The 12152-nt window shown below is 45.6% G+C and overlaps 1 protein-coding gene across 1 annotated transcript in view; it reads left to right on the top strand.

Annotated features, from left to right (window-relative positions):
• Positions 1–12152, top strand: part of LOC122935967 (pleckstrin-like) — a 65441-nt gene that overhangs the window by 17934 nt on the left and 35355 nt on the right. The window contains exons 3-4 of the mRNA XM_044291939.1: positions 1032–1213; positions 3452–3543. Of these exons, the coding sequence (XP_044147874.1) occupies positions 1032–1213; positions 3452–3543 (274 nt within the window). The remainder of the gene's footprint in view (positions 1–1031; positions 1214–3451; positions 3544–12152) is intronic.

Raw genomic sequence — 12152 nt, 5'->3', positions numbered from 1 at the left:
CAACATGTTCATGTTGAAAGCACTATGGCCTCTTCATTCTAATAATTTTTGGGGATGCCAATGGTCATGCCCTTATGGAACTACAAATTATAGCATATTCTAGAGCCATGGGCAGAAGATCGTATGGAGGCATACAGAAACCCCATAGGTGCTCTATGTACTGCTGCATGGAACACCGTATTACGCCATATTATGGAGTTTTTCTCCTTTAGACAGAATGTGGATTAATAGAGAAAAATACCCTATTTGCCTCTGTATGAAATTGTGGCATATAATAGGACCCCCAAATAAGTACCATCTTGTGGCTCCATACAGCTCATATGTACATGACCCCCAACAGTATTATATGAGACCCAGTTATCTCAGAAAAGACAAAATCATATATTTTTTATTAATAAAGATATTTATAATTCCACAACATAGATTACATCAGTTTGTTTGGAGCATTCACACTTAAAGTACCAGTGAGCTTTCTCTGTGCATTCACTGCACAGAGAAAGTAGATGAGAATCTGATTCCTAACTGGATCACAGTCACTCAGAAGCAGCACCATACTAGAGGAGATTACAGAGAAGTACTGGCCTGTTTGGTTGTGAATGAAGTTCTTGTGCTGAGCTATAACCTTCCTATGTAGCTGTGCAGTCTCTTTTGGTCAGTGCCTGTCTCCTCAGCTCCTGCTTACTCTTCCCCCTCCCCTTTCCATAGGATTGCAGTGACATGTGTAATATCATCCTCCTGCTGAGCTAGTCCATCCTTGACAGGGAAAAAGGTATCTTTCAAAGTGAAAACTAATTAGCAGGAGTTGGGAGAGGGGAGCTGGTAAACAGCTGATAAGAGGAAAAATTGATGTTTTGCACTGATAAAATATATTACAAAGATTTTTGTGGTCACTTGTACTAGTGATTTATGCAAAGTTGTGTGAAAAGTTGGTGACCATTTAACTATAAAGTCAAGACCTGTTGTATTAATTCATAACAACATTTTAGTGTTGTGGATTAGTGTCATAAAACCAATTCTGTTTCTTGCTTTAGTTTGTGTTTAAGCTGACCACTGCTAAACAGCAGGATCACTTTTTCCAAGCATCTCACCATGAAGAGCGTGACGCTTGGGTTAAGGACCTAAAAAGAGCATCAAAATGCATTGCAGATGGTCAAAAGTTTGCAAGAAAATCCACCAGAAAATCTATCAGATTACCAGACACAATTAATTTAGGGTAAGGGCACAATACAATTGTACATTTTACTTTTGCACTGTCTGATTGTACTATATACAAAGAAAAGAGAATTCTTCTGTGTTATACTGTATACCCAACAGTAGATTGAGTGTGTCAACAGGATGTGCCAATAATGAGAACAATAAAGGAGTTGTCGAGTTAAAAAAAACATTTCCATATATTTTGTTCAGGATCCTCATCTCCTGGCCAGAGTGGGGACAGACAACCGCGATGTCTTTTGCGGTCCACAAATTGCAGATCCGCAAAACAAGGATGCCGTCCGTGTGTGTTCCGCAATTTGCGGAACAGAACGGGTGGCCCATTATAGAAATGCTTATTCTTGTCCACAAAACGGACAAGAATCGGACATGTTCTATATTTTTTGCGGGGCCACGAAATGGAGCAACGGATATGGTTATGTGAATGCAACCTATTGGAAAGATTTTCACCTGTTCTGGTTTTGGTTCGCAATCACTGATGGAAATAACTGACCAAACACTGACTGTGTCAAAGCGGTCTAAGGCCTCATGCACACGGACGTTTTTTTTTTGCGGTCCACAAAAACGGGTTCTGTAGTTCCGTGATCCGTGTCCATTTTTTCTTCCGTGGGTCTTCCTTGATTTTTGGAGGATCCAGGGACATGAAGAAAAAAGTCGTTTTGGTGTCCGGCCGGCCGTGCGGAGCCAAACGGATCCGTCCTAAATAACAATGCAAGTCAATGGGGACGGATCCGTTTGACGTTGACACAATATGGTGCAATTGCAAACGGATCCGTCCCCCATTGACTTTCAATGTAAAGTCAGGAGTCCCTATTATACCATCGGATCAGAGTTTTCTCCAATCCGATGGTATATTTTAACGTGAAGCTTCCCCATCACCATGGGAACGCCTCTATGTTAGAATATACCATCGGATTTGAGTTAGATTGTGAAAACTCAGATCCGACAGTATATTCTAGCACAGAGGCGTTCCCACCAATTTCATTGGTGGCCAGTGTGCGCCCCCCCCGGCTCCCCCCCAATCATTAGTGGCAGCGGAGAGTTCCGATCGGAGTCCCAGTTTAACCACTGGGGCTCCGATCGGTAACCATGGCAACCAGGACGCTACTGCAGTCCTGGTTGCTATGGTTACTTAGCAATATTAGAAGCATCATACTTACCTGCTGCACTGTCTGTGACCGGCCGGGCGCTCCTCCGACTGGTAAGTGACAGATCATTGAGCAATGGGCCGCACATACCTGTCACTTACCAGTAGGAGGGGCGCCCGGCCGGTCACAGACAGCGCAGCAGGTAAGTATGATGCTTCTAATATTGCTAAGTAACCATGGCAACCAGGACTGCAGTAACGTCCTGGCTGCCATGGTTACCGATCGGAGCCCCAGTGATTAAACTGGGACTCCGATCGGAACTCTCCGCTGCCACCAATGATCGGGGGGGGGGGGGGGAGCCGCACACTGGCCACCAATGAAATTAATACAATAGAGGGAGGGAGGGGGGGCCGGGGGGGGCCGCACACTGGCCACCAATGAAATTAATACAAGACTGCAAAAACCTGTGTACTCTGATCCAGCAGTAATACTCTGTTAAGTCTGTTCCCTTCTTCTTGCTAAGAATACTTTTGATAGACTATGTAGAAGTGGGGGAAGCAATAACATATGGATGCAGATTTATATACAGGATTTTTTTGGTAGTCTGTTATATAGAGAAATATAGATCTACATATAAACTGTAGACTAGGGATGCACAACATGCAGCCCTCAACACCATTCTGTGCGGCCCCCAACCATCCGGTAACAGACATGTATGTCTATGTCTTGTGGCTGCTCACATGTATTTTTCATGCATTCTCCCATTAGATGAGAGTCCTGGAATTGTAACTGGACATTTAGGATATATACTGTATGTTCAGTATGCCATAAATACAATATTTCAGTTGGTAATGCCCTTTTAAGTTTTATTTTCAGCCCTTGGAATAGGATCAGTCTGACAATGAAGCCCCTAACCAGAAAAGGTTGTGCACTCCTGCCGTAGACAGGCCGCAATTGCAACTGTTAAATCAAGACTATTTGCAAAAGTTCTTCACGTATTTGAGTAATAAAATAGAACTGGTTGTGAAGGTGATCATAACCTTTAAAGATGATCTGGATTTGCAGAATAGAGCAATACACAGTGAATTATATTTTGGGCAGAAGGGGGTAATGAGTTTTCTTTCCTAACCGTAAAATCTTCCTATTTGTAGTGAATTATATCTCACCATGAAAGATCCAGACAAAGGAATTAAAGAAATTAAGTTGGGGAAGGACAAAAAAGTGTATAATCATTGTTTTACAGGTAAGTATAGAATGTAGCGAGTCTCCACATTCTCTAGAAAAGGGGTGCGCATTTGTTTTTTTATATCTGGGACTATAGAGTCACATTGTACTACCTAAAGCATTGCAATAAAATACGAACACAATGTATAAGCAAACACTACATGCAGCAGCATGTGCTAAGATATACAGTATGCAAGCATTGTGTATATACGTTACTCTTACTGTACGTAAGAATTTAAGGTTCTTTGCGTACAGTTGTTAGCAAAATTGTGTGGACCCATCTACCAAAGAAAGATGGGGACCTACATCATCAGATTTGCCTTTGGCCTACGAAGTGAACTCAAGGCAGTTCGAATCCAAGGCAAATGTACAATGCAAAAAGTTGTGTTGTCACTGGCTTTCAAGCTCAGACTATTTTGATCTAAAATTGTGCAGGAACAATTAATTTTTTTTATTTACAGTAAGTATAGCAGTAATGCAATTGAGAATAATATATATATATATATATTGTGGGGGCTTGCTCTGGTAGACAGGATAGCGGGCGCAGTGTAGAGGCAAGGAACCAGGTTGTAAATCAACTTTAGTGTTTTATTCACACTCAGCAAAAACATTACAGTCTTGGTGCACACAGCAAAACATAACAATAGTCACCTGGAATCCTTGGTGTCAGTTCACACCCAGCTATACAGGGAGTGCAGAATTATTAGGCAAGTTGTATTTTTGAGGATTAATTTTATTATTGAACAACAACCATGTTCTCAATGAACCCAAAAAACTCATTAATATCAAAGCTGAATATTTTTGGAAGTAGTTTTTAGTTTGTTTTTAGTTTTAGCTATTTTAGGGGGATATCTGTGTGTGCAGGTGACTATTACTGTGCATAATTATTAGGCAACTTAACAAAAAACAAATATATACCCATTTCAATTATTTATTTTTACCAGTGAAACCAATATAACATCTCAACATTCACAAATATACATTTCTGACATTCAAAAACAAAACAAAAACAAATCAGTGACCAATATAGCCACCTTTCTTTGCAAGGACACTCAAAAGCCTGCCATCCATGGATTCTGTCAGTGTTTTGATCTGTTCACCATCAACATTGCGTGCAGCAGCAACCACAGCCTCCCAGACACTGTTCAGAGAGGTGTACTGTTTTCCCTCCTTGTAAATCTCACATTTGATGATGGACCACAGGTTCTCAATGGGGTTCAGATCAGGTGAACAAGGAGGCCATGTCATTAGATTTTCTTCTTTTATACCCTTTCTTGCCAGCCACGCTGTGGAGTACTTGGACGCGTGTGATGGAGCATTGTCCTGCATGAAAATCATGTTTTTCTTGAAGGATGCAGACTTCTTCCTGTACCACTGCTTGAAGAAGGTGTCTTCCAGAAACTGGCAGTAGGACTGGGAGTTGAGCTTGACTCCATCCTCAACCCGAAAAGGCCCCACAAGCTCATCTTTGATGATACCAGCCCAAACCAGTACTCCACCTCCACCTTGCTGGCGTCTGAGTCGGACTGGAGCTCTCTGCCCTTTACCAATCCAGCCACGGGCCCATCCATCTGGCCCATCAAGACTCACTCTCATTTCATCAGTCCATAAAACCTTAGAAAAATCAGTCTTGAGATATTTCTTGGCCCAGTCTTGACGTTTCAGCTTGTGTGTCTTGTTCAGTGGTGGTCGTCTTTCAGCCTTTCTTACCTTGGCCATGTCTCTGAGTATTGCACACCTTGTGCTTTTGGGCACTCCAGTGATGTTGCAGCTCTGAAATATGGCCAAACTGGTGGCAAGTGGCATCTTGGCAGCTGCACGCTTGACTTTTCTCAGTTCATGGGCAGTTATTTTGCGCCTTGGTTTTTCCACACGCTTCTTGCGACCCTGTTGACTATTTTGAATGAAACGCTTGATTGTTCGATGATCACGCTTCAGAAGCTTTGCAATTTTAAGAGTGCTGCATCCCTCTGCAAGATATCTCACTATTTTTGACTTTTCTGAGCCTGTCAAGTCCTTCTTTTGACCCATTTTGCCAAAGGAAAGGAAGTTGCCTAATAATTATGCACACCTGATATAGGGTGTTGATGTCATTAGACCACACCCCTTCTCATTACAGAGATGCACATCACCTAATATGCTTAATTGGTAGTAGGCTTTCTAGCCTATACAGCTTGGAGTAAGACAACATGCATAAAGAGGATGATGTGGTCAAAATACTCATTTGCCTAATAATTCTGCACTCCCTGTATGCTCAGCCACAGACAAGTTCACTGGCAGGCTTCCAGGCGGCCTGCACACCTCTTTGTAGTCCTCAGCACAGAGTACTTCACAGCTTTTCTGTCAAATGGAGGATAATCCACACCACCTGATAAAGCTGACTTTGGCTACTCCCAGTAAGAACCGTCCCGGATCGGCTTTACAGCCATACTAAACTGGTGAAGTGTCAGACTGCAAAGCAGCTCTTACCTCACCAAGGCTAGAAACCTCAGAGACACGTACCAACCATCAATGATGGCCCCTTATTCCTTCCTACATACCTCCCCCCATTGTTCAACCCTGAGGGGGTAGACACACATTAAACAGTGTACCCAGGACAGGGCATCCGTGTTTCCTAATAACCGGCCTGCCCTGTGTTCCACAGAAAATTTTTATTTTTGCAAAGACAGAAACCACCGGGTGACCCAGGCATTTCTGTCCTTGGCCTGGCTCATCCATTTGAGAGGGGAGTGGTCGGTCACTAGACAAAACTTTCTCTCCAACAAATAATAGCGGAGAGACTCGAGTGCCCACTTGATAGCCAAGCACTCTCTCTCCACTATACTATAACTGGTCTCGGCTGGGGTAAGCTTCGGCAGAGGAAGTCTTCAAAGTGAATAAAGCCTTTTCCGACTGCTCATTCCAGTGGAACGTCACTGACTTGTGTCCTATCAAAAGGCCTGTCAATGGTGCGGCCATTGTGGCAAAATGGGGGACAAACCTCATATAGTATCCCACCATTCCCAGGAACGACTTTACTTGTCAAGTAGTGACAGGTTGGGGCCAATTCTGAATTGCCTCAATTTTGTTCACCTGAGGTTTGATAACTCCACACCCAATTCCATACCCCAGGTACTTGGTCTCTTCTAACCCTGATGCGCACTTTTTTGGGTTAGCGCTTAAGCCAGCCTCCCTAAGGGAGTCCACTACAGCCTGTAGTTTAGGTAGGTGACTTTCCCAGTCGGTACTGTGGATAACGATATCGTCCAGGTATGCCGAAGCGTGCCGACGATTTGGACGGAGTACAATGTCCATTAGCCTTTGAAACGTGGCGGGAGCGCCATGTAGACCAAAGGGTAATACATTGTACTGATAAACCCCTCCGGTGTGATGAAAGCTGTTTTTTCCTTGGCAGCTTCCGTCAAGGGTACCTGCCAGTACCCTTTGGGGAGGTCCAACACAGACAAATACCGGGCTTGGCCCAATGTCACGGCCATGGTCATGGTAGTGACTCCTGTGTCCGCACGCTGTTGCCTGCGGTTTGGTTGTTGTTGTTCAGCCACAGGTGAGGGGGGCCGCTAGTTTGTTGCCTCACTTGTGGTTGCCGCTGGGAACATGTGATTGTACTTGGCAGTATAGCAGCCGGAGCTGGTTCTAGGTTGCTTACTGTCAAGTGCATGCGGTTACACCTGAGTTGTGTGTGTGTGTATGTATGCACTTTGAATGTCTGGTGTGCACTCTGTTTTATGTTTGGTGTGCACTGTGACATTTTCCCTTCACTGTAGCTGCCCGTGGCAACGTTTGGTTTGATGTACATGTGGTGGCAATGTGTCTCTGCCTTTTGGCCGGCTCCCAGGACACGTTTGCCACACATGTCATTGTCATCGGTAACAGCTGCAGTGAGTGTTTGTGTGTATTTCCCCTTATGTGGTCTCACTACACTTCCTGGTGTTGGAAGGGTTAATTCCCTTCTGTGTGTGTGAACACTGGGTGTGTCTGTGTGGGTGTGACTACTTGGGCCTATAAAGCCTCATGGTTATCTCCAGTCTGAGGGGTACTTCAGCCATGACTAGCTGGAGTAGCCTCTTGTCTTATATCACCTGCCAGTGGGGGCCACCCTTGTGGTCATAAGTTTAAAGGGCTTCTGTCAGCCCACTAAACCGTTTTTTTTTTTTTTTTTGGTTAATAATAATCCCTACACTGCGAGCTCCCTATACATAAGCTAAATATTCATTTTGGTTCAGTAGATTTAGTTAAAAAGCTATTTTTATAATATGTAAATTACCTTGCTACCAGCAAGTAGGGCGTCTACTTGCTGGTAGCAGCCGCATCCTCCGCTCCTAATGACGCCCCCTCCGCTGTGTGATTGACAGGGCTAGGGGACGGAATCGTTCTCTGCTGGCCCTGTTTGAATTCAAAATATCGCGCCTGCGCCGTACCTGTCTTTAATCGGCGCAGACGCACTGAGAGGCGGCCGCTCCCTCGGCCGCTCCATCCTCAATGCGCCTGCGCCGGGTGTAGATGTGACGTCATCGGCGCAGGCGCATTGAGGATGGAGCGGCCGCCTCTCAGTGCGCCTGCGCCGATTAAAGACAGGTACGGCGCAGACGCGATATTTTGAATTCAAACAGGGCCAGCAGAGAACGATTCCGTTCCCTGGCCCTGTCAATCACACAGCGGAGGATGCGGTCATTAGGAGCGGAGGATGCGGCTGCTACCAGCAAGTAGCCGCCCTACTTGCTGGTAGCAAGGTAATTTACATATTATAAAAATAGCTTTTTAACTAAATCTACTGAACCAAAATGAATATTTAGCTTATGTATAGGGAGCTCGCAGTGTAGGGATTATTATTAACCAAAAAAAAAAACGGTTTAGTGGGCTGACAGAAGCCCTTTAAGTTTGTGTGATGTTCAGTTTATGTTTTCCCTTTATTATTCTGTGCAGCTATGGATCTGGGTTCCTGTGTGTGGATGTGTGTGCTGAGTTCTATTTGTATGGTTGTGGACTTCAGCTTGCCTCCACACGGATCCAGTCAGCAAGGCTGTGGCAGGTGGCTGGAACTAGTGCAGCACCTGCCATATCCATAGGCCTGTTTCTGTTCCCCTTTTTCCTGCAGCTTGGCCAGTGAGACTCCTGTTCCTCCGTGTCCAGAAGGAACAGGTCGTCTTACCCTACTCCTAGTTCAGGGACCGGTCGGAGGGCGAGTAGGGATCCGAGGTTCCTGAGCATAGGCCCTCCTACCTTCAAGGTCGGCCCATGCAGCTAGGAGTTAGGGACGGATTAGGGATGCGTTAGGAGGTGACCTGCTCCCTAATTCTCTCGTCCTGGCCGAGCAGGGGTTAACATCTTCTGGCATTGCACGGCTGAGGGTTTTCCCCATCCTCAGCCGTGACACCCAACTTCTCAATAAGCTCATCCACTCGGGGCATGGGATATGCATCAAATTTAGAAACCTCATTAGGTTTGCGGAAGTCGTTACAGAATCGTAACATCCCATCGGACTGGCCTATTCACTTTTTGACTCCTCAATGACACCCAGCTGTAACATCAGCTGCACTTCTTCCGAGATGGCTTGTCCCCGCAACTCAGGTACCAGGTATGGTTTCAATCAGATTCTGGCCTGAGGCTCAGTGACAATGTCATGTCGGATGATAGAAGTACGTCCAGGGAGGTCCAAAAATACATCCGTGTTTCTGCTGACGAACTCCCTGGCCTCTTGAGTCTGTTTAGGGGAAAGGTTGTCAGCAATCTTTACTGTGGTAACTGCTTCCCTCGCATCAGACTGTGGGACTGGAAATTCTACCCCCAGAAAAGTCGGCCGGGGACTGTTGTCCGTACTGGTCTCCCTATCTTTCCACGGTTTAAGTAAGTTTACATGGTACAGCTGCTCCGGCTTTCTCCGCCCTGGCTGGTGTACCCTGTAGGTTATCTCCCCAACTTTTTCGAGCACTTCGTAGGGGCCCCCGCCCAGGAACTTACTGTCCACCGTTGGCACCAGAACCAAAACCCAATCTCCCGGGTTATAATTCAGAACCCGAGCCTGGCGATTATAGACTCTACTCTGGGCTCGCTGGGCTGCCTCCATATGTTCCTTAACCAGCGGCAACACTGTCTCCATCTGCTCTTGCATCCGAGTGACATACTCAATCACACTTTTATGCGGTTTGAGTTGTTGTTCCCACACTTCTTTGGCTATGTCCAATAAACCATGCGGATGTCGGCCATACAGCAGTTCGAAGGGCAAGAACCCAGTAGAGGCCTGGGGCACCTCTCGCACTGCGAACATGAGATAGGGCAGTAGCAGATCCCAATCACTTCCATCTTGAGACACCACCCGCTTTAACATGTTTTTCAAGGTTTGATTAAATCTTTCTACCATGCCGTCAGTTTGCGGGTGATAGACGGACGTCTGCAAGTGTTTGATCTGTAAAGGAAAAAAGACAAAGGAACAGGAGGCCGCGCCTCGTGTGTGTGGCTGTATTACAGTCTGAATGCACTTTATACAAGAAGCGCTTACCATTTGTTGTTGTGTAGAGCCACAACAACTGTATGATGCTTTTGCCGGTATTCTCCCGTCCAGCGTGCGGGGTCCTGTACTGCTGCCAAGGTTCCTTTTCTCTGCCCTAATTGTGGCAAGAGAGATAAAGTATTGAAGATAAAAATGGAGATTTTTTTCTGAACCTTTTTATCAGCGCAAAACACAGGAGGCAGGATTCTTGCGTGATATTTTAAAAAAAGAAAGTTTATTTTTATTTTTTTGTCAACGCGTTTCAAGGGCGCACAGCCCTCTTCATCAGGACAATAAAAATGTATACTGGGAAATGACAGAACATGTTTATATGTTTTGATGTTAAAAAATTTTTATTATCAGTACTCTTCTTCAATCCTTTTACTTTTTATTTTCATGATCAAAACATATCCAACATGGTATCCTTTTTAACATCAAAACATATAAACATGCTGTAACAAATGTGTTGCTACGTCAGTATATACTAACAGTGTATAGCCTTTCTGCCCAGCAGCAATAAAATAAGGCAAAACCAAAACACCGCCTGCAGACTACAGGTCAACTACCTGCCGGTCCCAAGCCGGAATGGTGGTGATAGAGTCGTCCCCCGTGGATCCCTCCGACATTGTCTCCTCTGGTGCCTGCACTGTACTACGGGGTAAAATGGTATAATCCCTACCCAAATTAGCAACCGCTGCTCGAACTAAACAATAACTTTTATAAACAATCACAAAGGATAGACTGATCTTTTTCTCCAAAGGATACAAGCACTAGTATAGTGCCGCCTCTGCACACAATGCTGCGACCTGTGATGCCCCCGCCTCTCCTCCCACCCCGTCTGCCAGTGCCTGACCTGTGCACGAATGATAAGACGATCCATGTCCAGAACACAGCCAGCAGATTACAGCGTATTATCTGCAGTATTCTTCAGCGATACCAAAGCCTGACCCCCCTGCTTTACCGTGCTGGTAGTAGCACAAGAAATATACAAACACGAGATCGTTATACAAAAATAGGACGGCCACAACACTTTTTTGATACATAAAGATAGCCAGAACATACAAATAAAGCTCTGCAAATAGACAAACTGGATATATAGCAATTAGTCATCACACAACAATTAGCGCTTCACTCCCGGTGACAGCCAAACAGATAGGGGTGTTTTCACCTGACATCACGGGTAGCGTCATAGTTACCAGCTCCCTGCCCCAAAAACCAAATCACTGTTTGATCTGTAGCAGTTTACTGAGTTCTCTCATGACTTTTGACATAAAAGGGGTCCCCTGGTCGGTCAGGATCTCTTTAGGTAGGCCCACTCGGGAAAACATCTCCACTAACCCTTTGGCTATGAGTTTAGCGGAGGTATGTCGCAGCGGCACAGCCTCCGGGTATGGAGTGGCATAGTCTAGGACTACCAGGATGTGTTGGTGCCCTCTAGTGGATTTTGGTACTGGGCCTATGAGATCCATAGCAATCTGCTCGAATGGAACCTCAATAATCGGGAGAGGGACCAGGGGACTACGGAAATGTGGCTGGGGGCTGTTATCTGGCAGGTTGGGCAAGACTTGCAATACTCTTCCACCTCCCTGAACACACTGTAGAATCCTGTCCTGTGTTTTCTGCTGGCCCAGGTGTCCCCCAAGAACATGTTGGTGGGCTAACTCCAACAAGAGCTTGCGATACGTTTTGGGCACCACCAACTGTTCAATATGCTCACCTCGTAGTTGATTTACCCGGTACAGCATCTCCTGTTGAACCACAAAACGGGGGAAAATAGACTCAGCCCCCAGTTGTTGTGGCTCACCGTCAACTACTACCACATTTTCCCAGGCTCGAGATAGAGTTGGGTCCTGGTGCTGTGCTGTAGCAAAATTATCTCCGGAGACGTTGAGGTCTGCCAACTCCGGACCCGGCATCAAGTCCTCCACGTCTCCCACCATGACACTTAGTGGGTTTGTCTCCCCTTCTTCCACCGAAATGGCGGTCACCCCACTACTGGCCATTCGGTCTGAGGTTCCCAGGGTTCTTGTCTCTCTGGGCCACTCTGCTAGGGTTACCCCTGTCTCATGGGTATTGGTGACTATCGCCTCAGGCCCAATAATTAGTTCATAATGTAACTTTGTGGTGACGGCCACCTCATG

This window comes from Bufo gargarizans, chromosome 4, assembly GCF_014858855.1.
Source record: "Bufo gargarizans isolate SCDJY-AF-19 chromosome 4, ASM1485885v1, whole genome shotgun sequence".
Classification (NCBI taxonomy): Eukaryota; Metazoa; Chordata; class Amphibia; order Anura; family Bufonidae; genus Bufo; species Bufo gargarizans.
The sequence above is the reverse complement of the archived record's forward strand: the minus strand, read 5'-3'. Positions and strand labels throughout refer to the sequence as shown.